The following is a 26,413-nucleotide window of genomic DNA, read 5'->3' as shown; positions in this document are numbered from 1 at the left end:
TTCTATGACAAGCATTATACGTTTTTCAAATCACAAATTTGTATTATGCCTAGGACTAAGACCTCATGGTCATAATTTTAAATAGAATAAAAGAAATAAAGCTGAAAGCCTAACCTCCATCGAACCCCGGACTGTGAAGCCTACCTAACTGGAAGTGGATAAAGCCACTGCGACCATGTTTATTGAGTACGGCACATGAGAACAAAGCCAGCGACATGGTCCACGGGTGCTGCTATTCCAAGATTCCAGTTATTTTGCAGCGCCTGATCATGAGAATATCCAGAAACACTTACACAGATTCTGAACAGCCGAATGTTGAGTATTATTATATGTTTTAGTAACTTTCATGATGACAAGGAGTGTATCGCGAAGTTGATGGCTGACGGAGCTGAGCTCTTAGCTGTACCGCATGGCTTATGTTCCTATCAGCCTAACACGAAATGTGGTGTCCAATAGGAGAAGGTGGAAAACTGTCAGAAATGCCGACATAAAGGTAATTTCCACTTTGAGCAACAAGACATGCATAGTAGAGACAGCATGAACCGAATGTTGTGCCAATAGAACAAGTGCAGGTTAGGCTCACCGGCAACGGTCCGTCACATGTGACCCGTTTTGACTCGAGCATGACCCCAGTAGCCAAATCTTGGTCCGTCATAACCGGTTTGCATTCTTGTATCGAAATGTAGACTGCTTTTTTCCAAACATTATTCTTGATCTGTTAAAAAGTCAATAACCTACACCCGACCTCTTATCAATCTCTCTTTGTTGCCTTTGACCAAACCTGCTGAACTTGCGCATCAAATGTCGACCGAGGCTGAAGGAACCTTTGAGGTGGCAGACGCCAGCCTTTACACCAAGACTTGGACAGTGAGCATGAATAATCAGTAGCTGACCGAGACAAAAACTGATGCAATAAACAGCCCCAAGGTCCCATTCGAGCCCAGGTGATTCATGTTCATGGCTTCAGTGATCATGTCAACTGGTACGATGACGTGTATCGAATTTTAGCCTCTAGCGGCATTCAAGTCTTCGGCTTTGACCAGAGAGGCTGGGGCCGAAGCGTCAAGCAACCCTCTGACAAAGGAAACACCGGTTCAACGGCGCGCGTAGTTGCCGATGTTGCAGCGTTCATCGAGAGCAAGCTCCCTTCGGATGTCCCTGTTTTTGTCCTGGGACACTCAATGGGCGGCGGTGAGGTTCTCATGCTTGCTGCCGATCCTCAGTACGCCAAACTCGTCAGCCAAGTGCGTGGTTGGATTCTCGAGGCACCCTTCATCGGATTCGCGCCTGAAGAAGTCCCAAGCTCGTTCAAGATTGCAGCAGGCCGGATAGCTTGCAAGATTCTGCCGAGATTCCAGATCAAGCATCAACTCGACGTCATGAATTTGACGCGCAAAACGGAGGTGGCAAAGGGCTTCAAGGAAGATCCCCTCTGCCATGACACAGGTACGCTGGAAGGCCTGGCATCGCTTCTCGACCGCACGGCGGCTCTGCAATCGGGGTCTATAAAGCTGGGCAAGGAAGTAAAGTCTCTCTGGCTCGGCCACGGAGACCACGACAAGGCCTGCAGCTATGAAGCCGCGATGGAATTCGCCAAGAACCAGGATATCGAGGACAAGGTGGTCAAGACGTATGTGGGAGGTTACCACGCTCTGCACGTGGACCTGTGCCAGGAGGAATATGCGAAGGATATCACCGATTGGATCCTGGAGAGGAGTACAGGTGAGAGGCCAATCGAGGCGAAGCTATAATGAAGAAGCAGCAGCAGGTGTTCCAATATCGAGCGGAATAATTTGGGTTGACGGATAATGTTTGTTTGGATTGATACAGGAAACACTAGGTTCATGCACCACTTTCATCATCGTGCTGCCTGTGCTGTTAGTGTATTTACATCACTTGATGCTATTTTATCTCAACTCCAACGTTTTTTACCAGAAAGCGAGAGCGAGAGCGTCCATGTTATATACCAACAAGATAAAAATGACTGTATTCGGACCCTCCGATTGTGGCTGGCTGTGCTGCACATAAATCATGGCCGCTTATCTTGGACCTATACAAAAGCGGTCATGAGCTGCGAAACTAAGCTAATAGACTGAACAATAGCCGCAGTTAAACAAGTCTTGGCCTGCATACTGCAAAGTCCAGATCAGATCTATGGAGACAAAGAGTCCAACTCCCCCCAAAAAAACAAAAAGCGGGACTGCTAGGTACTGGTACCAGGGACAAGCAGGGCCAAGCAAGGGCTCCATGTCGTTGTTTCCAGCTCCGTAGACGCCCGAAAGTCAGACGTTTCCAAAACGTAAACAGTGACGGAACGCCGAGATCTGCTCCGGCCGTTTCCTAGGCTTTTCGGCGCCGTATCTGAACTATAATTCAACGTCTACCGCTCGTCTTCTTCAACGTCTTCTTTCAATATATCTTCATGATCCTTTTCCCCAGGCTTCTAGGCATCCCTTGTCGGACTCGGAAGTCACACTCCGCTTACTAACCATCTCGATCTCGGCTGGCACGGCGGACGGAGACTCACTCACTAATTGTCTAACCTCTATTGGTCGAGTTTTGCTGATGATTCCAGTGTTAGTCGTGCAGGACTGCAGGTCCAGCTGTTAAAGAAATGCTATTGTCACTATCGTTCTCCTTACCATCTTGCCTTCGCCCTGAGGGGCGAACTAAGGTCAGCACTGACTGAGCTCCCCATGGCTCTTCCTCCACGTGGGAAAAGGACTGGTCGGACCAAGGCTCGATGGCTCAAGGTAGGAACAAGATCGGACGGATTTGATCTCTTCTGATTCACCAAGCAACCGGTTTGCCTCGACCTTGCTCCTCCTATACGTATCCTTGCTATACTACCATATCAATATCAACTTTATCTCGTTCACGCCAACCCTGATCGGATAGTCTACCGACTGCAGCACAGTAGTCGACTAACTTGATCTTGACCGTCTGACGATCAACTGAGATCATTGCATACAGCTAGCACTAGCAGATGTTCTTGATGAGGCGGCACCTGCTCCGCTCCTGAGGTCTCTTTGTTGGCGATCGCTTTCATTATATCTCGCTTACCGCCGTCCAGCATTTACCATATCGGTATCTGTATTACACATTCACTTCTCCTATACATCCATATCGCTGTCTATATTCAACACACTTTATTAAGACATGACACCTGATAACAGCATCCACGCCGCCCACCTGCCATCTATCGAACCCGCTCGAAGTAGCTCAAGGCACTCGACCGCACGCAATGGCTCCAGCACCGCCTTTGAGCCTGCAGCGGCCGATGAGAACGAGACTATCGCTAGAAACCTCTCGCACATGACCGATGTCGAGAGCCAGACTACAGCCACCGGACGTCGGCAGCCCAGTCCTATTGACAATGATCCGTATGGCCTCTCTCGTGGCTACAAAACAGAGTCTGATCTCGCCGATATCAAAGCCAATACGTCACGGAAGCGGGATAGTCTCCCTGGGCGCAAATGCTTACCCGGCAACATCGGTTCCAAGATCAAAGCTCGTAAGCTGCAGGGTTTCTACAAAAATCAGAATGCGGCAATTGATCGCATGCTCAAGTCGGTCGAGGAACATCGTGACGAAGCTCGCGATCAGCATAGTGATGATCAGCTCAAGTTTCGTATTGCAGTTTGGGGTTCTTTGGCAGCCAACGTTCTGCTGTCGGTCCTTCAGCTTTTCGCTGCCATCTCGTCGGGCTCGCTTTCGCTTTTCACCACCATGGCCGACTCTGTTTTCGACCCTCTTAGTAATCTCACCCTCATCCTGTCGGCGAGAGCCATCCGCAGTGTCGATGCTCGACGTTTCCCTGCTGGCAAGGCTCGTCTTGAGACCGTAGGGAATATTGTATTCTGCTTCCTCATGATTGCCGTGTCCCTCATCATCATTGCCTTCGCATGTCAAGAGTTGGCACAGGCGAAAGCTGACAAGGACTTTCATCTTCCTGCTGTCATCTCGGTCTGCTGCGCTTTCGCCACCAAGTTCGCCCTTTTCCTCTACTGCTGGGCGCTCAAGGACAAATACAGCCAAGTAAATATCCTCTGGCAGGATCACCGTAATGATCTTCTCATCAACGGTTTTGGTATTCTTACTGCCACTGGTGGCGCAAAGCTGGTCTGGTGGATTGATCCCATGGGCGCCATCCTGCTGTCGTTTCTTATCTCTTGCATCTGGCTACGCACCGCTTTCGGCGAGTTCCTGCTTGTGGTCGGCATCACAGCTCCTGTTGAGACGCAGCAGCTTATTACATATGTGTGCGTCACGCACGACGATGCAATTGTTGGCATTGACACCGTTCGTGTTTATCACTCGGGCCCTCGTTTGATCGCCGAGGTGGACATTGTCATGGACCCGACGCAGACTCTCCAGGAGAGCCACGACATTGCAGAGGCGCTTCAGATCAAGCTGGAGGATCTCCCTGATATCGAGCGAGCATACGTTCACATCGACTACGAGACCACTCACAAACCAGAACACGCATTTAAGAAGGATATGTAGGTCTAGCTCCGGAATGTGTTTTCAGGAGAAGTGTGAATTAGAAAGGGCGTTTTGAGCGGTTGAGAAGGGGTTTAGAGTCGGCGTTTGGCGCGAAAAGAAAAGAAAAAACAGGGGAGATAAGACACGTACTCGGCCGGGTACACGAAGGGCTATGGAATTAAAGACCAGGAACCTCTTTAGGATGGATGATTAGTGTTTGAGTCAGTTAGTGAAGCAGTCAGACTTGTGGCAACAGTGGAAATCGCGGCTAACTTGACTTTTGCAATGACACGAATTCATTGTTGCAACGATGGCCCACATAGATTAGACAATTGAGTGTCTAGAATGTGTGATGCGTATAAAATGCAGTTGATATAATGATGTATGTGGGTTGAGGCCCGACAAGTTGAGCTAAATCATGCAGGCTTTGCAGATCCCGGCTTTGCAGAAGTGTTGACACCTAGCGAAGACATATGTCAGTGTGAGACATGTTCATTGGCATGGGCGGTACAGTAGTCATGTTTTAAAAATTAAAGAGCTCGCGTGTCTTTGTCCCGATCTATAATGTCTCGGTGGGCTCTGCCCGAGTGGCACCAAATCTAATCTACAAGTGTAAAACATCAAATCTACGTCACAGCCGTGGCTGACTACCTACTAACTAGCTCTTGTGCATCAATTTAGGGACTGGCATCCAAGTCGAATCCTGGGAGATTGAATGTCTTTGTGATACCCAAAGGGCGAGATCAGAAAAGGGGTTCTGTAGAGGGATTTTTTTTTGTACAACTCAGCCCAACATCTTTTTTTTTTCTTAACCAAGGACCACACAACATTGGAATGGTTGAGATTAAGTGGACGTGTTTGAGCGGCGAGTCACATTCTCGCAGCAACTTACAAGGGGGATATGTGACCAGTTTCGGCTGTATGCAGATGCCCGCTGGCGAACTATCCCTGGATGGTTGGATGATACGAGCATCGTCTGCAGGGTGCGTATCATAGTTTGTGGATATTTGTTGTTGAAGAAAAGAATTTGATACTGCTAGTGAGGTTGAAGCTAAAATAATTGAAGCTAAACCTGGCGGTTTGAAAGGTCAAGAACCATGACAAGAAACTTAGTATAAACCCATCATCATGCAGCCGTTGGAAATTAGTGGCGGTTTACTAGGACGGAAACCCACTCTGATTTACAGACCTACCTATGTTCATAGACCACGTACGTTGTGTAGTACCCAGACCCAAGGGAACACCAAAACGGTTCCGGGTTTTGTACAATTAAAGGTAGTGAACCCCTCAATTTCTTTTCTGTCTATCAACGTGGGGGGCGAATTTGAGCGGTTTTGAAGAATACATGTCCAATTATATGCTGTATTGCCCTTGGCTTGGGACGGCACAAGCAGAGAGAGAAGGAGAGTCATACCTCCTCGGCGCTTCTAGAACAGCAGAGTTCCTCAGTGTCATTGTGGCTTGAGATGGTTAGAGTTCAGTACCTGAATGGTCGGTCTGGCTGTCTGTCAGACTTGGGTGGTAGTTCACCGTACTTTGCAACAATAATTCTCAGCCATTATTGGATCAGTTGAGTTCTTTTTTTGATACCTAAAAGCTCGAGGTTAGGTGAGATAGAGACCCATGCTAGGTTGTTTCTCAGTGTGCCCCACAGGAGCTTGCCCGGGGGGGTGCCGGTGCTGCAGTGCTCCATGCTCCAATGCGCTCTGACCTATGGGCGATGAGTTAGTTCACTGGAGCTTTAATGGAGCTGCAGCTGGACTGGGAAGTTCCCCCTCCAGATTGCCTGGGGTCCATCATCGGATCATCACATACACACTCTCTCGAGGTGGATGGAACACTAACTAACATAACCTGCCCATTCTCCTTCTTCTTCTTCTTCTTCTCCTCCTCTTCCGTCACGTCACGTCTCGCTTGCCCTTCGCTTCTCTCGTCTCTCGTCCCCTCTTCAACTTTCTACTCCAACTCTTCTCCTCATCAACCAGACTCTTGCTCTTGCTCTTGTTCTTGACCCGAGAGCTTTGGGCATCACTCGCGATTTCTTGCGTCGTTTCAAAAAAGCATAGGCCAAAAAATAGTCTGTGCTAACCTTTAGCTTCTACCGGGCACCCTTGCTAAATCGGCCTTGTTTTCCCCCATTGTTGATCTGCTGGGCTCCTCGACACGCTTCTACAAATCGTGATTTGAACTCCTCTATATATTCTTTTCATGAGCTCTTGACCGACCTTTTCAACTTACTATAACTGACCTGCACAATCTGCGCCGAGTCTCTTTTCTCAGCTGGTCAACTTCTCCTACTCATACACCATCATGACTGCTCAAAATGCCAAAGGCGAGCAGATCTATGCTACGGTACGTTCCCTTTTGCCTCCATTGTGTTCCAATTCGTCTTGCTAATGATCGACAGCTTCTTCTGAGCGATTCCTACCTTCCTGGTTCGTCAATTAACTTTTAGCTTTGCCTTACAACTTGGCTGACTATTCCCCAGGCGCACTCGTCCTCGCGCACTCTCTTCGTGATGCTGGAGCCAACCACAAGTTGGCAGTCTTGGTTACACTCGATTCTGTATCGGGCGACTCCATTACACAACTCAAGGTAAGCTACCACATACTTTGCACCTTTTAATTCATTACTAACCATATCACTAACAGGAGGTCTACGACTACATCTTCCCTGTGCCACGAATTCGCAATGACCACCCAGCCAACCTACAACTGATGAACCGTGGCGATCTGCACTCTGCCTTTACCAAGATCAACCTATGGAGACTCACCGATTTCTCCAAGATTGTCTACATTGACGCTGATGTCGTCGCATACCGAGCTCCTGAGGAGCTCTTCAACTTGTCTCAGCCCTTTGCTGCGGCTCCAGATATCGGCTGGCCAGATCTGTTCAACACTGGTGTAATGGTTCTGGATCCCAACATGGGAGACTTCTATGCCATGATGGCTATGGCTGAGAGGGGCATCTCTTTTGACGGTGCCGATCAGGGTCTGATCAACATGCACTTTGGCCAACAGTACCATCGCTTGAGCTTCACCTACAACGTCACACCATCCGCCCATTACCAGTACGTCCCTGCCTACCGACACTTTCAGTCCAGCATCAACATGGTTCACTTCATTGGCGCAAACAAACCATGGTTTACCGGCCGAGACGCACCTGCCGGCAGTGGTCCTTTCACCGAGATGATAGGACGGTGGTGGGCTGTCTACGATAGACACTACCGTCACCAAGTAAGTTTGTTCCATTAGCACGAAACATACACTCTCTAACTCGCTACAAAGGAAAATTCCGCCACCCAGTATGTTCAGTACTTTACAAAAGGGGAATGGCGTCCCCAGTCAGTACAAGAACAACCTTCTACCAACGAGCAGCACCAACATGACGATCACAGCGCGAATTCTACCGGACAACAACAGCATGGTGAGCAAGACTTGGAAGATCAGCACCAAGCCGACGAAGACGAAGAAAAAGACGAAGATGAAACTCACCACGAAACCCCAGGCCGACACCCCATCACGATGCACGATTGGGATGCTCAAAAGTAGGTCTATCATTGATCGTTTTCCTGTGAACGAGACACTGACTTTACAAGATACCCCCCTCCCTCTGACTCGAAGCCCGAAGCGCTGAATTTCCCCCTCACTCACTACGAAATGTCCCGTGACACCACGCCGTTCATTCCTCCTCAACGTTACCCGAGCCCCCCGCAGAACATGTGGTACGAAGTACCAAAAGATAGGTCGTCTCCCCAGTCAAAGCATGCTCCGGAGATCTTTCCCTGGGAACGTAATCAACCACGACCCACGAGAACTTTTGCAGGAGAGCCTCAACCAGAACCTCAGCCAAGTCCTGAAGAGACCAGTGCGCAACTTTCGGTAAAAACTGAAGGCATCACAGAATCCGGATCCGAATCCAAGAACCAATCTAGCTCGAGTACCCCTACAGTACAGGTTACGTCGTCCAGCCCTTGGACCTCATACACACGCACAAATGCCTGGGACGAAGTGCCTGCTATCGAACGGTATGTTGACCGTCTACATGGCGGCGGCCATAGACGTGGTAAGAGTTCGACCTCTTCGACAGGTCGCGTAAAGAGCCCGACAACCGGTACATGGCGGGATGATCAGACCAGCTCCAAGCAGGGTCTGAAGCTCACCGATTTTCCCAGTGCCGTTGAACGCCCCAGCTTACCAGTAACGCCGGCTCCGGTCCACCGAAACTCATTCTTTACAGAAGACGACGCGGAAAATGAAGACGAAACGAAAAAGAAGCTTCCTGAAGCTGAAGGCGTCCCGACGCAGTCCGACTGGGTATGTGTGCATGGAAGACTTTGGGGGCCTACAGATTGCCTGTGCGACATAACTGACTTGATCCTACATCACCAGGATCCTATCGAACAACTTCAGAAATTGGCCAAGCAGCAATCGGATGCATTACTAAAGAGATTGGGCGGTGATGGAGAAGAAGGAGGAGTGAGTCGCGAGATACCAGCACGCCCCTTACCCTTTGGTTCGGGAGATGGGAAGTCACCTACTTATGTTGCGCAGTCCGCCTCAGGCGTGTTAAGCCCACAGCCGATGAAAGGCGAAAGATCGGCAGGCGTTTTGCGCGATATGAGCAGTGGCAGTCCCCAACAGTCAACGATACCTCAGCCAAGTTACTCCGGACCCGGCGCCGCATGGGAAAAGGGTGAAGATATCCCGCTGCACGAAACGCCCTTGCTGTCCAAGGAAAAGGGACTGGATGCTCTCACCGCTTAGGAAACGACCGGATGCACATCAGCCGCCTCTCCCGAGGGGTCAGAAAATGTCAGATCTTTTGTCATTGTCCCATTACGAGATAAAAAAGTCAAGAAGGAATGATTGGTGTGTTGCCGCTTGATGGCTATCAACGGACGTGGCAATAAATGCAGGTTTGATGGAGGGAGGGCTTCGGTATTCGTGGTATGGGCACGGGTTCTTCTCTGCTTTCTCTTTATTTCTTTTTACTCTTGCAACATTGTCAACAAGTTTCGAGATCTCCGTCGACGGCTGATGCTGAGGAAAAGGAAAGCTGTATTTTTGCTGGAATATGAACATTATGGCAGGGTCTCTGGAGACGTCATCAAAAAAGAGTAGAAGTGTTGCCCTGGACGTTTGGTTTCAACTCATTTGTTTTGTTCAGTACATGCATCATTCATGTTGTTCTGTTCATATTTGTTACGCGTGTATTTATCTCTGTTGCACGGTTTTTTATTCAGTTTCGTTCACAATTTCTCTTGTCAGCATGCTTTGCCACTAATTTTGTTTGTCATGGGACGGAACGGTGTTATTTTGGGTCGTTGGTATTGATATGACTTCAGATTGCATTACCAGTTTGCACTGCAAGCGTTAAAGTGCACAATGTTTGCTTCGATAATTTTGTATTTCGCGGTCCAACTATGTTAATTTTTTGTCCTGGAGGACATCGAGTAATACACAACTCCTCTGAACGCCATGTCGCTATCTCGAGAAAAAAACAAATGCTGCCCTGCTCTTCACTGAGCTGATGGAAGTGAGCGGGTGTATGATACATGTGTGTATAAAAGGTAATGCTTGAAAAAGTAGACAAATATCATATTCCGGTTACGATCAATCCTCCTTTGTAGTGTCCTTATTCTCCTCATCCTCGACATCTTCCACGGTCACCGCTTTGGCCTTGCCTTTCGAGGAGCTATCTCCCGGCTCTTCATCATCTTCACTGTTTGATGGTGAAGATCCTTGTGGCGTATGTTCAGCTGCTGGGCTTGGCTGAGATATGACCTCAGCGGGACCAGACTGGCTTGAGTTTGCCTCTACCTGCAACTCGCTCCGATGCCCATGTTCGTTCTGATCCAGACGAGAATTGCTGCCAAATAGTTGGGCTGAGCCTCCCCAGTTAGGCAAGCGAGGACTCGGCGCAACAACCTGAGGGGGGTCGACAGCGCGCGTGAGCTGTGTTGGGAATTGAGGAGGACGTTGCTCAGTAGAGGCGGGAACAGATGCATTCTCAGCTGGCTGGGCTTCTTGGTTCCGGCTGCCGATCGGAGACGGTTGTCTGGCTGCGAATGGAGATTGAGTCACACTGATATTGTCTGGCATCGCCGTTTGAGGGCCTACTTGCGGCGAGTGCTGTGTTGAAGCCTGGCTGCCATCCAGGCGTTGCAGGGGCAACAAAGACCAGCCAGGTGGAATAATAACCCCTTCAGGAAGTTCAGAGCTGCCAGAGGGGATGGGCACCGCATTGGGGGGAGCACCATGGCGAGCCATTAGGGGACTTGGGTTCCGTGGAGGGATGCCGGGGAATTGAGGAAAGTTTAGAGGCATAGCCATCTGTGGTGGCACAGGGAAAGGCTGAGGCATGAGGGGTTGAGTCAGTGGGAAAGTGGGAGGTAGTATTGGGTGTGTCAGGGGGTTTTGGGCCTGGTCTGGCTGTTGCTGTCTTTGTCTGAGACGTTGTAACTCTGCTTGAAGAAGTTGAAGAGTCTGTATCTCTTGATGCGCCATCAAGGCTGATTGCAGTTCGCGTTGGATCAACTGATCTGCCTGGTGTAGTAGATTTCCAGCGTTCTGTAAGTTATCGCCAGTAGGGAGAGGAGTCGCCGGGGCAGTTTGGCCAGTAACGGTAGGTGTACCAGCCCCTGGAGTAGGAGGGGCTAGTCCTTGTTGATTAAGAGCAGCTTGAGGCATACCGAATTGCTGTGCAAGTTCTCTGACTTGGTGTCCATTGGCTCCAAAGCCAACACGGAAAGGACCAAGATTGAAAACCCGTGGCGGAGCTGGTGCTTGTCCAGGTTGGGCACCTCCATTCTGCTGTCCCTGAGGAGCTCCGGCAAAAGGGTTTGCCAGCTCTTGCCGTTCCGCAGGGCGTCCGCCCCCTCCTACTTGTATTTCAAGTCTAGCAGCCCGATTTTGGGCTGCGCGGGCGTTCTCGTTAAGCGTAACAGGGCTACGGCAAGTAGGACATACCTGCTGTCTTTCGAGCCAGCTCTTGAGGCAACCGAGATGCAGAATATGTCCACAGGGCAACTTCTTCGGTCGAATTCTGTCCATTGCTCCGGGGTTGTTCTCGGGATCCCAGGGTCGCATTTCTTCACGGCAGATAATACAGGTATCCTCTCGTGTAAGCTCTTCTTGGCTGGCATCGGGGTAGCGGTTCATCTCCTGGATAGCTTTTCGGTATCTCAGTAAGGCGCCCAGTCTCTTGATGAAGTCGCGCGCCGTCATGAATAGATCTCTCATGATGTGAATCGGTAATCCGTAGAATGTAAGGAGCATAAAGAAGAAGACGATATATATGCCAAGCTTGACCAAATCTAACAATGTCAGTAATGTTCATCCAATATCACAGGGGTGCAACTTACCAGTCGCAAGATCAAGCCAAAGAACAAATTCTCCTTTAGCAGACCAACCCGGCACTTCGATATCCATTTCATCAATATCGTCCTCGCTTGGGAGAGGGTCGTTGGAGACCTCTTCGCCTGCCGCTGCAGCTGCTTCGCGTTGTCGTATCATGGCCTCTCGCTCTTCTCTGACTTCCTGTCTCCTTTCGGCCAATCTCTTACGCTTCTGCTGCTCTTGGATATTGTACTCCGTTAATGACAGTGCATACCGGGCTCCTGTCCGCAATGAACTTGTTGCCAACACTGCGAACTCAAAGAGGAACATAACCATCATGTTAGGTCTCGCTTGTTGTATAACCGTATTGATCGTGTATTGGAGGATGTAGACGTCGTAGAAGAAGCTGAGAGCGAGCGACACGCTTAGTCGCAAATGAAACAGGCGTGGGTTCGCAGGCGGCTGTTGCTCGAGAACCTCGACTCGTCCATCACCAATCCACCCCCAAACTTTACCCGTAATCAAAGCAGCAAACATTACGAGAAACCAAGCTCCGATTTCCTCTCGGAAGATGGTCATAGCCAGGCATGTTTCCGTAATCGCAAACCAGGCACGTTCCGTAAGTTGTTCGACTTCAACGGCGCGGAGGGGTCCGTAGAACAAGCGTGTTAAACTGTATATAAAGCTACTGTAGGAGAGTAGCGCAAAGTTGACCAAGATCTGTATATCATGAGTTGGAGTCGGAGGAGGAGGGGAGCATCGATCTCGAGTCGAGGATCGTGGAACCACCTACCAATAAGCAAAAGTTGCTCTGAGCGAGATATACCATGGCCGAATAAAAGTTGGCCCGCTGATAAAAGGCTGAGAGCACAACGGTGCCCGCGAGGGCCGTTGAGGCCTGCGAATCGAATTGTCAGCATTGGTTCATGATGATCAGCCATAGCTCCATATAGCTTCCCCCAAGCTCTCCAACCAAAGCAATACTTACCCCAGCATACCAGCCAAGTCGCATCTTGGGCATGGGAGTTTTGGACAGACGTTGAGCAAATAATTCAAGTCGTTATCAAAATTGACAAAAGTAAACGGTCACTCCCTCATCCCCATGGTTCAACCTGGATAATCGTTGATGAGTGTGTGTAGTAGTTCTTGCAATCACTGCTATCAGTGAAAGCGAGCTTGATGCCACGTTAAGGACAGCGACCATACGACCGATGACGCAGGGGCCGATGCACGTGATTGTGTTCTGACGTGAGGAAAGCTGAGTCATCAAGGAACTATCGTGAAAGCTGGTTACCCTAAAGTCAAATCGATAGAATATCAGCTTAGTGAGAAATAGGCGCATCGCTTGATCATACTGGAAGTTGATTCTGCCATTTTCTACTTCTCACGATCAGACACTTTCACTGGGAATCCTTCCAAGTCATGGCAGCGATAACCCCCATTCTCACACCAGCATTGCTGGCCACGATCCGCAAACAACCCAATCTACCACGGAATACGTGGTATTTCATCACAGCAACAACCCTATCAGCGCTCAATAGGCCAGACGAACTACCAATAGTACTAAAAAGTGCAATTGGGGAAGGTTCAGGCACTAGTGGGGACACCGTATCGACTCATGATGAGCAGTTGCGCATCTCTAGACGTATGAGGGAAGCCCTTCTGAAAGCGTCGGCTGTGGGGGGCATGCCAAAGGTCTGACAGTACATATGTCGTATATAAGACTTCAAATGCTAACCAGATTATAAGACAATCAATGCTTTGTTGTCTTTGAAGTCGGCAACACCAGAGGAGCTCCTCGACGAAGCAGGAACTGGAACTGACTCAGCATCACCCAGATATAAGGACATATATGACACTCAACCAGCCCAGATACTCCAGCGAGGGCAGAGGTTCTTCGAAAACATATATGGCAAGATATCAAGGCGTATAATGGGTCAACTGGAGCGATCAGGCGCACCAGACTTGGGTCTACTGGCAAGGTTGACATATGGATACGTGCTCAGTAACACTGATGTACTTACACCAGTCGAAACCTCATTCGTCCTTATTGCCAGCCTTATTCCACAAGATGTAAGTAAAGTTTCGCCCAACGTGCTTGGCTGCATGCAAGTCAACTTTTGATATTGACATCTATGTTTCAAGGTCAACCCTCAACTCAAAGGACATCTAAGAGGTGCACTTAATGGAGGCGCCAGTGAGGATGAAGTGAGGGCAGTTAGAGACGTAGTTATTAAGATATGCGAAGCTTCTAGCATGAAGAAACTCGAAGATAATGCCATTGGGGGATGGGGTTGGAGGAGTGAAGTTGCAACCGTATAATTGGTTCTGGGCCTACCCTACACTGACCGACCATATCTGCAACTTACTACATACCAATAGACTTTGCTTATCATTGCTCATGGCTAAATCGTTACATTTCATATATAAAAAGCCCCGGCGGGTATAATGATAATGAGCACGACTACAAGCACCATATCTCACCAAACGCCATTCTGCCCTGCCTGCTCCAAGCGCTGCAAGCTTGACACCTCAAGATCCAGTAGTTAGTGCCTCCGCCTTCTACTTCGAGTCACTTTTATGCGACTAATAAAACTCCGCAAACTAAAATATCGTTTCATGTCCAAACGGCGTCTAGTCTTCGCTCTGTTCGGCTTCTTGAACTCCTTAGCGACATCACTGTTCGTCTTGGCGGACAGAGAGGGGAAGCGAGGTTGAACTGCGGAAAGGATTCCGCGTTTAGGCGAGTGTTGAATCGCAGAGAGCGAAAGCCAAGTCCCAATCCGTTGTCACGCGCCAGAAGCAAGGGTTACAAGCCGCCCGGGCCCCTAAAGAATGGCTTGTCTTGCGAACCAGGGCCAAGGACCAAGGGTCGAGCAGAGAGAGACAGAAACCTACCGGGGTGTTGTATCCGTGGCCCCGGAGGGTGCATGGTTGAAAACGCCAGTGCCAATGCCGCTCTACTACCCGCAGGTTTCGAAGCAATCGAGGCCACCCAGGACCTGGTTTGGGCACGCCACAGTTTACTGATCTGCTACTGCTCAAATCTGGTTCGTCGTGATATGCATCACAGATCAATACCAAAGGTCCAAAGGAGCTTCCCGTGGCCAAAAGGTAAAATCCTACAACCTTTCCCCTAGCCTGGGGCTTAATCACCTGAGACATTGTCCGCTCTAGTCCAGACGTTGTAACGGCGTCTAGGGCATAGTATATTGTGCTCGCCACGTCAGAGTGATTGAAAGGCCGAGATAAGGTGAGCCCATGGCATGTTTCGAGTTAAATCAAACTTCAACGACCGCCCCGCGAGACGAGGAGCCGAGGAGCAAGCGCGGGACCCCAGCCTGGTGTATAGTATGTATTTCGGAATTCGCAGCATGCTATGCTAGCCTCCGCTCGATAGTTCTCACGATGGATACTCGTCTCGTTCTTCAAGCAAGCGAGGGTCTCCTAGCCAAACTCTCCGTTGTCCATGTACAGCATTGTTGTCCGCAGACCCCATTTTCAATGTAGATCTGATTGCGCGGAAAGGCCCTGATCGATAGACGGAACAGAGCCGTAACATAACCCATGTCAATCAGATCAGAACAAGGCTCCCCTTGCGTCATGCCGAAACTGGATAGGCAGACTGGTCGGAATTGACTCGTCTTGTGGTGAGAGAGAAAGCCTAGCCGTGGGGTTCATGTCTAATACCGGTACTTGATAGACAACTCAACCAGTGTGTAGCGCGTCAATGAGGGCTTGGGTTACATCTGATGCTTTTCTGGGTTGATTTAACGCCAGTATTGCTCTGGATCTAGCAATCACACCCTCTCCTGCAGAGACCATTCTGGGTCGCACAGGGCGAGATTGGTGATCTGGCAAGCAAAAAAGGCAACCGGAACACCCACAACTGGAGAAACAGAGGATGCGATTCGACCGGGGAGAGTTGGAAGAGGTCGCATTCAAGTTGAATTGCAGGAAAGGCTAGGATAAACTTGTATGTATGCATGAATAGTAGGTACTATCCTCTGAGCCAAACATAGAATCTCGACATGCAGCAACAATCTCGGATGCATGACACTCCGAGGCAGGCAGTCACACACATATTGGTTTGTCTCTTGTTTGGGTCGGCTTGTACAACCAATTGCTGGGAACGGCCGACTTTTGCAAGCTCCAGGGTCAGAGTAACGTCAATCAATCTCATGATGAATGGAATATGGAGACACTGAATCCTCCCGAAAGTCGTCGGAAGTCGTCACGACAGGGCACGACAGGGCAGGGCAGGGGTCTGTCGGGCAGCTTGTTTCTTCTTTTTGCTTTTTATTTATCCCACTTTGCTCCCAGGCCAGGCCACTCACTCTACCCTGTCAGTGTCAATCACGACTCACACACGTGGCCACGATCCTCGAGGGCCGCAAGCCGCAAAGAGGGGCCGATGAGTCTCAATCAAGCCTGTTGATGCGACTTTTTGAACAGGGGGGCGGCTCCGAGGCGGCAAGGCGCGCATCAATCCATTGTGTCGGGTCCTTTCACTCAATTGAGTTCAAGGTTGCTATCAACATCACTTACTGTATGTAGTTACATACAGTATCCGGACCTCTTGTCGATACATCATGTGAATCGCCAGGAATGTATCGGAACTGTCCATGATGCGACATGAAGATAGGTCTAGTGCCCGTGAAGGAACTTCCCAGCATAGGGGTGCACTGGGAATCTTATGAGCGTTGCGTTGCAATCAGATAGAGTTTCTAGTTCCCAGCTACCGTTCCATGTACCTAATACTCGCGCTGTAAATTCATGGTACTGGAGCCAAAATGGAGGCATTCTGGTAGTAACTGGCGCTGTGCCAATTTGACGCTCAATCGATATATCACAATTATGCTGTACAACTGTAACTTAAAGGTATAGCTTCGCACAGTATGTTCGTTGAACCGAATAGTCGGATCATTGATTCAAAAGACTGCATCAATAGCTCGTCTAGCTCAATAAGCCAGTCCGACAGTCTGGATCGTGGCTGAACGGCGCCCAGGCCGCCAGCGTCAAGTGCCGTTCTCAAAGTCTAATGTGCAGACATCGATGGGTGGAGGGCCATGCGCAATAGACTTCTATCAAATAAGCCAATCTTATTTTTCCGAGCCTAAATACCACGTTAGACAGCAATGTCCCTGCTGAATCTGGACTGTACTCTGAAGAGGATGTCGGCGTCAATGGCGGCTCCTGTAATTCTTTGGATGCCACAGGCACTGTAACTACACATCTTCCTTTTAATATTCCCGCGTTCTAGGCCGCGATCGAGTTATCAACGGGTCGTTAGCAGACTTTAATCTGGCCGTTAGACTGGTGGCGCTCGCTCACTCGCGTAAGGCTACCACAGTTGGAACTGGATTACCGCAAGCTCTTGAGTCTACAAGGCTGCCCCTTGAGTGAAAATCGCCCAGGCCACTGCTAGTCTACCGGTCAAGGAGGAGAAGCTTGAACAGTTCAAGCTCCGGCTGCGCGTGTTTGTTTCAACGGACACTAAACCCCCACACAGACTATACAGACTAGCAGAGTTTACTCTCGCATTGTCGTCGTCACGAAGAATGATTTTCTGTGCCAAAAGAGGGGTTTGTCGCTAAAGACCGGAAGGCTGGGCTCGGAGGGGACTCCTACTGTCTGCATGTATCTCAATGGATTTCCTGTTGGGAGACGAGACGGTCTCCAGGACAATACAGGGGGTGAAGAAACAATCCTAGCTAATCTCGATGATCATGATGGACCTTGGAATTCCTATAATAACAATTGCTCCATGACGTTGTGGACGATTCACCATCGAATCTCGGAAGACTGGTGATCTGCGATGCGTTACCATGATATGATGATGAGGGTGGATATGTATGTGATACCGTGGACCACTATGCGCGCCGATTGAACGCCATGAAGATCCATATAGATCCAGTGCACCAGGGTGATTTATGTGTGATCGACAGAGCACGGCCTAGATTCCTGGCCCGTAGAGTACGGTAGCCTTGTTGGCCCAAGGGTTACAATCAACCTGTTCAGTTAGAGCGTCGGAGGGTCTGATGTCTCCGAGATCAAGCATTGATCGGCACCAATGTCCTCGGCTTAAGGGTTTGTACAACATTGTGGGCTCTTGCGAGAACCAGTGAAATTTCTCACATAGAATATTCCGTAAGTGAGGACTTGTTGATTGATGGAAACTCCTTCAAACCGTATTAGCCAAATAGACAAGGATTGAAGCACTGCTGAGACTCAACCTTACAATACGAGCAATGCGAGAGATAGATGACGAGGTACTGCGTACATGAATATTGCATTGTAAAGATTGGAGAGGAAAGGATCAACGTTCGATGCTGCCGCTAAAACAGATGCTGGTGTCTGTATTCGAACTGGGTCACTCGTGTAAGCACCGCGAGGGCAATGTTCAGGGTTGAAACGCATATGGTAAATTGACTGGATAGGTGGGCATGCATCCAAAACCCCAATATCCCGAAAAGTAATGTCCGATGCTGAGATTACTGTATTCGTACACTATCGTAGCATTTTGGTAAGTGTTGATGAGGGTGGTTGTACTGTATTTGGTGTATTGGCTGTCCGGTAAGAGTTAAGCAACCAATAACCAGGCCGGGCCATATTTGGTGTTGCGATGCACGCAATCAAGTCAAGCTCGACTACAAGTGGAGGAGGACTCGTGACAAACGGAGTCACCAAAAAAGGGCACAGCGGAGCGCAGAGCACGGAAATGGCGGCGGAACGACAGTGAGATTTGGTGGTTTATTCGCATCGGTCAAGCCGAGAGAGCTCAGCAACTCTATCAACTTGCTAAAATGACAAGAGCCAATTGGAGACTAGTACGAGACCAGGGGTTAACGGTCAGAGAACAGACTCAGAGAGCTTGGGTCGGCCGACCGCTGGAATGTGCGTCGGGTACCCATGTGGATAAGCGCAGGTCCGCACTGAGGGTTTGATTCAGAACAGACAGCCAGGACCAAGGAAAGGAGCTCCATAGGCAACTAGCTAGCTAGCATCATCACCATCCATGAATTATCGACACCTCATGCTTTTTTTTGTTTTGCTTTTTGCTCTCCTCATCTTGACTTTGCAAGCGCTGTTTTGCGTTTTCACTCCGCAACTCTGAAAACACATACATGCCGGCCGCCTTTTTGATCTGACACAAGGCACTTGTTTTGGTAAGAAACTCCGGTTTTGTTGTAGCTGAGGAATGTGGACTGGCCGTGTAGAGTAGAGAGATCCGAGAAGGAACTAGATGAACAAATCACCGTACTGGCTGACGAGATATGATTGATGTATTCGTTAAGCAACACGGGTTTGAGGTTATCGTCATTGTCATCGTCATTGTCATCATCATTGCAATGGGTGGTGATAAGCGGCCTCGGCCATCCCATGCTTGTAGGCGGTGATGGCGGTGATGCTACTATGAATGGTCACGGCCTCGCGAGACACAGGCAGGGCAGAGCCATTCAGAGGTAGCATCACGAAAGACTACGGGTGCATTCGCGGTCGTTGCCAATCTGGGCGTCTCGAGGCAGGAATTGTATGGATACATGGCAAGGCAAGGTAGTAAGAGGGTGGGTTAGATAGAGTGCGGCTTGGCATCTGGGATTCAGAGTCAGAAACTCTTGAGGTGGCCGTCGGTTTGAGTCTTGCATTCTACAGGGGAGCCCTCTGACCCTCAGTCAGACTGCAAGGAGAGTTCCATCTCTGACGGGGACGCAGATCGTACAGCAGGCACTGTCCTTGTTGGGTGCCTGTGCTCAGCCCTACGCGCCAGCCTGGTCCCAGAGATTGAAGGAGCTCGGCTTTTAGTGCTCCCACCTTGCTTATTATTAGCGTCATCACCTTAGCTACACCCTCGTTTTGATCCATGGTAGCGTAGCGTTGCCGGCGGGGCTTCCCGCCAGAGAGGAACACACCCCACTAGGGATGGACAGCCGTGAAACCAGTACTTTATGTATATATTTGTGTAGAAAATATCACCAATCGCGGTAAAGGCAAGGGCAATGCCAACGATCAAGGAAAGACTGTGCTGAGTCCCATGATTGCATCGCATGTCTTTTTTGTTGTTGTAGCAATTGGAGTTTGATGGCTCGATTCGGGTTATGCATATATATAAGTCTGTATGCAATAGCTGGGTAGTATATGTGCGTTTCGTAGGTGCACTGTGCACTGTTTGTTGTATTGCGTTTGCGTTTGCGTTTGCCGAGTCCATGTAGTCCGTAGCGCTGTAATCTCGCTCTACGGCATGAATAAAAAAAGGCGAATCGGACTTTGGTACAGAGTAGACTGTATTCAATAAAAGAAATTCTCCTTTCTCAACTGCCGGCATTCAAATGGCGCCACTCCGTACCGTTTCGTATGGAAGGTGTAGTCTTTGATGGCCTAGAACCGCCAGGGTATAGCATGATTGAACCCATGCATGCGAGTACCAGACAAGACTGCAAAGTGATGAAGTAGAGGTAAATTGCTGGGGAAAAGAAAGAAAAACATGGGGACGGTCTCGAACGTCGAATGATTAATGTATGGTTAATTAACGCCAAGGCGGACCTGCTGCTGGTGGTGCTGCTTGGTGATTGATGGCGATGTGATGGGCGATGGGTGTGGTAGGTGACAGTGGTAGGCAAGTCGCTCTGTAATCAAGGGTCTTCTCCACTCTGACACAAGCCTTCTTCCAATTGAAGCAGGGATCAGGAGGTGGCAGCTGCCCTGACTGAACGGGAATAGCCGCTCCCTGTGACTGGCTGTCTCCTTCCCGAAAGCGAGTGGACAAGCGTCGTCTAGATGGACAAATGAAGAGTGCGGAAAGGCGCGAGCGGAATTCGCGCCTATCTGGCAACACGAGTGGCCCATTGGTCGTTTTCTCCTTCCTTCTTGTGCCTACCCACAGTCAAAGAAAAAGAAAAAGAGCGGGCACGAACCACCTGCCTTTCAACGGCACGACTCAGACCTCAGACATCCGAAGCCGTGCAGAACAAAACAGTCTGAGATATCAAACAGCATTGTTATCAGAGCGGCCGCCGCTGCACGGTCTCTAGACAAGGCGAAATGAATCAAATACAAGGTCCTCGTCTAATGCGGAGTGGATGAATTCGTTGATTTGTGGCTGGCTGCGACAGTCTGAAGTTGTCATGGTAGTGAATCCAGCATAGCCCAATCAGTCTACTGCACCTACTTGTGCCGTCTTACTGCCTTGCCTTACTGACTGTACAACTCAACCAGTGCTTGACCAAAGGTTACGCTCGTATGCATCGACAAACCATTGGCAGTTTGCCCGTCACATGTCGAGACTATCGATAAACTTGGCTCTGGTCATCAACTCTAAAAGTATGCGATGCTAACTGTTAGTCTACATGCTAGGGCATATAGAGGGACTCGATAGGGCTGAGTACTCAACCACCCAACCCAGTGCCACGTCGTGATGGCTGTGTACATTAATGTACGGAGACATATCGTATACAGGTTTAATGCATATATATAGGCACATAGAACTGCGCATAACCGATACGGCAAACGCTCAGTGGGTAGTCACCGTCATTGGTTCTCATTTAGGTAGCGGTAAAGGAAACCCTGCCAGGGTCTCATTCGGGAACCCCTCGCCTGCATGTGAGTGGCCGATTGGAGTGCCGAATTGCTGGAATACAACACAGCACAGCATATACAGTAGGCACGGTAATGTTACTCGGTTTTGGCCGATGCAGGCTGACGACGGGTTATCCAGTCAGCCACTGAACCGGCCAGTGGGAAATGATTCACTTCAAGGATAAGGACTGAGGGAGGGAGGGGCGGATGACATGACATCGCTGGAACATCTTTCAATGGGATGAAATCAAGAAAAACAAAGTAAAATACGATACGTAACAAGATTAAATTGCCGTCTTGCCCGGGCTCAGGGTACAGGGCTAGAGCTAGAGCTAGAGCTAGAGCGGAGCGGAATGGAATAAAATAAGACAAAACAAAATGGGACAAGACCTTACTCTGTAGGATCCGCTGCATCGGATTATCATTCATGTTTACTTTTCGTGGTCCACTCATTTTACCCCTGTCAATACTTATCAGCATCTTCCACTCCTCTGTTACGTACCTGCCTCCAAGGCATGAACATGTTCCAAGAGGTTGGTCCTTGACGCCAATAATAATAGATGCCCGATTCTTTGCTTCTTTCTTCTTTCAAAAATCGGGCGTTGTTCTGGAGCTTCATATTTTGCTTCTTTGTCTCGTCTATAGGATCTCTGTTATGCATATGTGATCGTTCCGGCGTGTTGGGTAGGCCCAAACTAATCAACCGTGCCACATCAAAGCAAGGGTCGAGGATAATAAACTAGTGTCAGGATTCAACGGGAAGGATGACAAGGTGTGCGTGTTACTGCGGAGAGTGCTCACTGAAAGTCATATTATGTTCTAAACTCGAGTCCATGTTCAATATCTGCAACTTCCAGGATGACCGCAATGCTCCCAAGAAGGAAAAAGCAGATTTTCATTAACACGAGTTTCGTTGGTAAGCGGGAAAGCAAGCATAGCTTATGCTTAATGTAATACAACGTAACAACAGGTTTGTGATGACGGCACAACTTAGTTCGGACCTCGTCTGGATAACAGTCATATCATATTGCATCAAGTATCTTATCTGCTTCGTCGATGGAGAATGCCTAGCCTAGGCTTGATGAGGGAGCAAATATGCAGGCAGATCAGCAGACTTGAAGAAGCCCTATCTCGTTACTCAAGTTTATTACGATTATATTCTCCGACCTGGCTCTTTCATGGTGCATTGTAGTGGTTGCGTCAAGAATCTTTAACCTGGTGGCATTGTACGTTGTAGGGTAGGGGTACCGGATATGTTGCACAGCCATGCCGCTTCTTTTTTTAAACCCCCGCCTACATGATTTCTTGACAAGTCTCCGTGCAGGAGGTTTGTTTGATACACAGCATCCAATGAAAGGTGCATACCCGTCGATGATGGCTTAGTGGCTTTGCCTTGGCAGCCCACGCATTGCTAACGCTGGGCTAAGACGGTTGCGTCTCGTCTCCGAGAACCAACACACAACGCAGTGAACTGAACTGAACCATGACTACAAACAATCCAAACGCAGGAACTCGGCGCTACACAGCATGCGGTGGCAGCACTGGAGTTCGGGGGAGACAGCGCTTGTATGTATGTGTTCGAATTGGTGAGATGAGACATCCGTCACTCACCGTTGCACGCCGCCGCCCGGACATGGCGTTCGGGTCAAGGGCAGATCAGATCACAATCTCAGACCCAGACCTCAAACGGTTCAAGCCCCGGCGCCACGAGGGACCAAGTCCTTCTTTGAAGCACATAGTTTGTCTGTCAGAACTGCCGTCCACTAATTTTGCGGACGCAGAGACAGAAGCATCGATATCTTAGACACACGATTCCTGCTTCTAAAGAACGTTAACGCGGACAAGGTTTTACTACCTGGCTAAGCCCTACGAATGGTGGATGCATATCTCGAGGACACGACTTAGTTCTTTAGTTCATTTCAATGAGCATGGCACCAAGACACAGCCCTTATTACCGTAATACTTTGTTCTTATTCACGAACTTGACACTGACCAAGAAAGGCTCAGACGAGAAAGGAAACGCCATCAAATAAGAAGAGAACCAGTAGAATGATGACACTGGGTCATTGGAATGCTGAGATGGAGCAGTTTCGGCAGGTGGTAGTAAATTAGCGATAACATGGCGTTTTTCGGGTCATGTAAGCTCATGGAGTATTTTCGTTGATAATTTCCCTCGAGGATACTGTTCTCTGACACGACTCCACCTGGAAGATGATGGTTGATCGAATCAAACTCTATCAGAATTGTATAATTTCTGGCATTTGCATGTGTGTAAACGTGTAAACGTGTAAACATGTACATTTCGGCTCGGCACTGGTAGGGCGCGAAACCGTCTTGCAGCGCGTCAACTTGAGCCGACGCCATGTGGAAGTGTTTAACCCATTATCGGCGTTGAGTTTGTTTGTTTGTCACTGACGGTTTCGTTCCGCAAAGCTTCTGTAGTCCCAATCTCAATTGAGATATGGTGAGATGGAGATGGATATTATGGAGACGGACCACTCGGTTCGGGGGATGAAACACTTTGCCGATGATTCACACATTTGATTGATCAACTGCTGGTTGATCATGACGGGCATCTGGGAGTCGAGTTGCCAAGCGAAACCTTGCAGGGGACCTCCCCTACGAGGAAAGTTGACAGGCATGTCAAGTTGCAGCGAGAAACTTGAAGAGGAAACTCCTGACATCAGTGATCTTCCGCAGTTCAGACACGAGTGACCAGATTGGGCATAGCCAAGACGATGTGAGATTCTTGGGACGCCTTCCCCGGGAGATGCAACGTGCGAGCCAACGACAAGGGCGCAGCGACCACGTCGGGAAACGTTTCGACAGGGGAAGAGAGAGTGAGTGAGGAAAAAGAAGCAGGGGAAAGGAGGGATCCATTCATTCAGTCAGGGCCGTCGCTCAGTGAAGAAAGATAGAGTGACAGTGAAGATGCAGCAAAGTTACAGGGGGTATAGGAGAAGCCCGAAGACGGACTGCGCCCCAAGTGCTCGGCCCCGATCGAACCATCTCGTAACCGAAGCACAGGATTGGTTGTTTGAATCGGAAACCCTCTGAAGGTGCTCTGTAATCTAGGTGGGTTAGCAGATGGTTATCGGGCAACCCAACCATGCGAGGAAAGGAACCAAAAAGAGAGAGAGAGGCACAGCAACAGCACAGCATAGCATAGCACAACAAAGATAGGATGGGTGCATCTATTTTATTTTATGCACATTGTGCAGTGAGTAGTGCATCGAGTTATTGATAAAAATATCTACCAATGGCCCCCACCACCCCTTGGCTTTTACTCTACCACGTTTCGAGAAAAGGCTTGTCTCGCGGCTCCAGAGAATTGCAGACGCGGGACGTAGTTTACTGCACTGCACTGCACTGCATTGCCTTGTAGCCTTGCTAATGTTCATGGGGGCTATAAATGAAGGAATGCTGCGCATGTGATGCCTGCTCCCCTACTGGTGATCAACAACCAACAGCACAGGATATGCCCAGTAAAAAACCATCCCGCCCGGCATGCAAGATCGCCCAACTCTGGGACATGTCGCGAATAACATGTATAATCAACCTGTTATTAATGATTGACAACGCAAGGAAAAGATTTGCATGCACTCATTAGACAATTAATATGCCATCCTGGTATATCTTGATGCTCACCGATAGCCTGGTCCATGTCTGATCAACTATCAATTGCAATCACCATCACCATCACCATTACCATCACCACCACCATGACTATAGCACAGTGCTGTACTGTATCAAATTGACCAAGGGGTTCGTTCCATTCATGGAGGGATCAACAAAGCAATACATAATAATAATAATGAAGCGGATCGCAGGTGATTGACGATGGTTGCCGTTCGTATACAACCACCCAACCAAGCTCGTCAACTGAGTTTGTACTATCGTACCGTACCGTATCTAGCATCGAGTTTATTTTAGTTTTGCATTTCCCCTCACATCTGCAGCTTGCTGGACTATAGATCGAGCTATCAAGGACAATGGATGGGATGGGCTTTACTACGAATAGCAACTCAGTGACATTGATCTCCATGCCTAAACGCAGGCCGTGAAGGGCACCAATTAACCGCTAGATGAATAGACCGCACACAGAGTTGTGACGTGGGACGGAGAGAGAGACCCCTGGAGTACCGACAATAGACAGTAAAGAATACATTCAACAAGTATAGCTACTTTGTCATAATCGCCCTGTCTCGACATTGCTCCTATTTACCCTTGCAACCCGCCCCGTCAAGATGCTAGATATAGACCCTGACCCTGTGGAGAGGCTTTTATACCTGTATAGGTACTTGCAGTACTCGTGGTAGATCTGTTTCTCTCACTCACACACCTCCGTTGTAACCTCCGCCTTTTGATATGAAAGACAAGACAAAAGACAAAGAGAGGCATATCGCGAAGTCTCGATTAGCAAGAGTCGACCCGTCTCGACGGTATACAGTGCTACATACACTACAATACAATGCAATACCGATACCAATACTGACACAATGATCCGGGCCATTTGCTCAAAACAAGTGAGTCCTCTCCGTGATAGAAGGCGGGAGGCAATGCGCCTCAATCGTTGTCTCTTGAGGTGTCCTGCTCCCCCTCCATTCTTGATGTGATCAATCCCCCTCCCGAAATCTAAATCAATCATGCCAAGGAACCCCAGACATGGCTGCAGATTTGTCTCTGAATACTGAGCATGGAACCCCAAAACGGTACATGTCGTTGTTGCTGTAGGCTGGCGTTGTATAGCGCTGGGCCGCTGAGTTGCTTGCTTCTCTGTCTATGTCTATGTGTTTTTGGTTATTTTTGCTGTCCACCTATCTGCTCATACATGCATGGATACACACATACATACATCTTTGTTTGATTAGACCATCTCCACGGCTGTGCAAAAAACAAACACACCCTCTTTTTTTCCCCTTCTTTCTTTTTGGACCTAAAACTGGGCTTGCTTGAGCTCCCATGGCTGGCTGGTCCGTCGGTGATGGTGATGGGTGACGGGGGTGAGATGA

General features: G+C 49.1%; 6 protein-coding genes across 6 annotated transcripts; 4 read left to right on the top strand and 2 right to left on the bottom strand.

Annotated features, from left to right (window-relative positions):
- Window positions 1-409: 409 nt before the first annotated feature.
- FGSG_01884 (uncharacterized protein) lies at window positions 410-1,866 on the top strand (the record flags this gene model as incomplete). Its single annotated transcript, XM_011319431.1, has 3 exons — window positions 410-493; window positions 727-867; window positions 921-1,866. 3 exons carry the CDS (start codon window positions 410-412, stop codon window positions 1,749-1,751), a joined length of 1,056 nt encoding a protein of 351 aa, XP_011317733.1. The 3' UTR covers window positions 1,752-1,866.
- Window positions 1,867-2,696: 830 nt separating this feature from the next.
- Window positions 2,697-4,506, top strand: FGSG_01883 (uncharacterized protein; the record flags this gene model as incomplete). Its single annotated transcript, XM_011319430.1, has 3 exons — window positions 2,697-2,753; window positions 2,974-3,023; window positions 3,177-4,506. 3 exons carry the CDS (start codon window positions 2,697-2,699, stop codon window positions 4,504-4,506), a joined length of 1,437 nt encoding a protein of 478 aa, XP_011317732.1.
- Window positions 4,507-6,795: 2,289 nt separating this feature from the next.
- FGSG_01882 (uncharacterized protein) lies at window positions 6,796-9,807 on the top strand (the record flags this gene model as incomplete). Its single annotated transcript, XM_011319429.1, has 8 exons — window positions 6,796-6,837; window positions 6,893-6,920; window positions 6,974-7,080; window positions 7,137-7,555; window positions 7,883-8,032; window positions 8,084-8,801; window positions 8,877-8,963; window positions 9,039-9,807. The coding sequence occupies 8 exons, from the start codon at window positions 6,796-6,798 to the stop codon at window positions 9,249-9,251; spliced, it is 1,764 nt and encodes a 587-aa protein (XP_011317731.1). The 3' UTR covers window positions 9,252-9,807.
- A 293-nt stretch (window positions 9,808-10,100) lies between these two features.
- Window positions 10,101-12,837, bottom strand: FGSG_01881 (uncharacterized protein; the record flags this gene model as incomplete). The annotated part of the gene is made up of 4 exons (XM_011319428.1): window positions 10,101-11,803; window positions 11,852-12,545; window positions 12,619-12,723; window positions 12,814-12,837. 4 exons carry the CDS (start codon window positions 12,835-12,837, stop codon window positions 10,101-10,103), a joined length of 2,526 nt encoding a protein of 841 aa, XP_011317730.1.
- Window positions 12,838-13,757: 920 nt separating this feature from the next.
- Window positions 13,758-14,223, top strand: FGSG_01880 (uncharacterized protein; the record flags this gene model as incomplete). The annotated part of the gene is made up of 2 exons (XM_011319427.1): window positions 13,758-13,898; window positions 13,971-14,223. The coding sequence occupies 2 exons, from the start codon at window positions 13,758-13,760 to the stop codon at window positions 14,145-14,147; spliced, it is 318 nt and encodes a 105-aa protein (XP_011317729.1). The 3' UTR covers window positions 14,148-14,223.
- A 4,447-nt stretch (window positions 14,224-18,670) lies between these two features.
- FGSG_01879 (uncharacterized protein) lies at window positions 18,671-19,210 on the bottom strand (the record flags this gene model as incomplete). The annotated part of the gene is made up of 2 exons (XM_011319426.1): window positions 18,671-18,760; window positions 18,953-19,210. The coding sequence occupies 2 exons, from the start codon at window positions 19,208-19,210 to the stop codon at window positions 18,671-18,673; spliced, it is 348 nt and encodes a 115-aa protein (XP_011317728.1).
- Window positions 19,211-26,413: the final 7,203 nt, after the last annotated feature.

The sequence above is a fragment of the Fusarium graminearum genome, chromosome 1 (genome assembly GCF_000240135.3).
Source record: "Fusarium graminearum PH-1 chromosome 1, whole genome shotgun sequence".
In the NCBI taxonomy this organism is placed as follows: domain Eukaryota; kingdom Fungi; phylum Ascomycota; class Sordariomycetes; order Hypocreales; family Nectriaceae; genus Fusarium; species Fusarium graminearum.
This window is presented reverse-complemented; position numbering and strand designations above follow the sequence as displayed.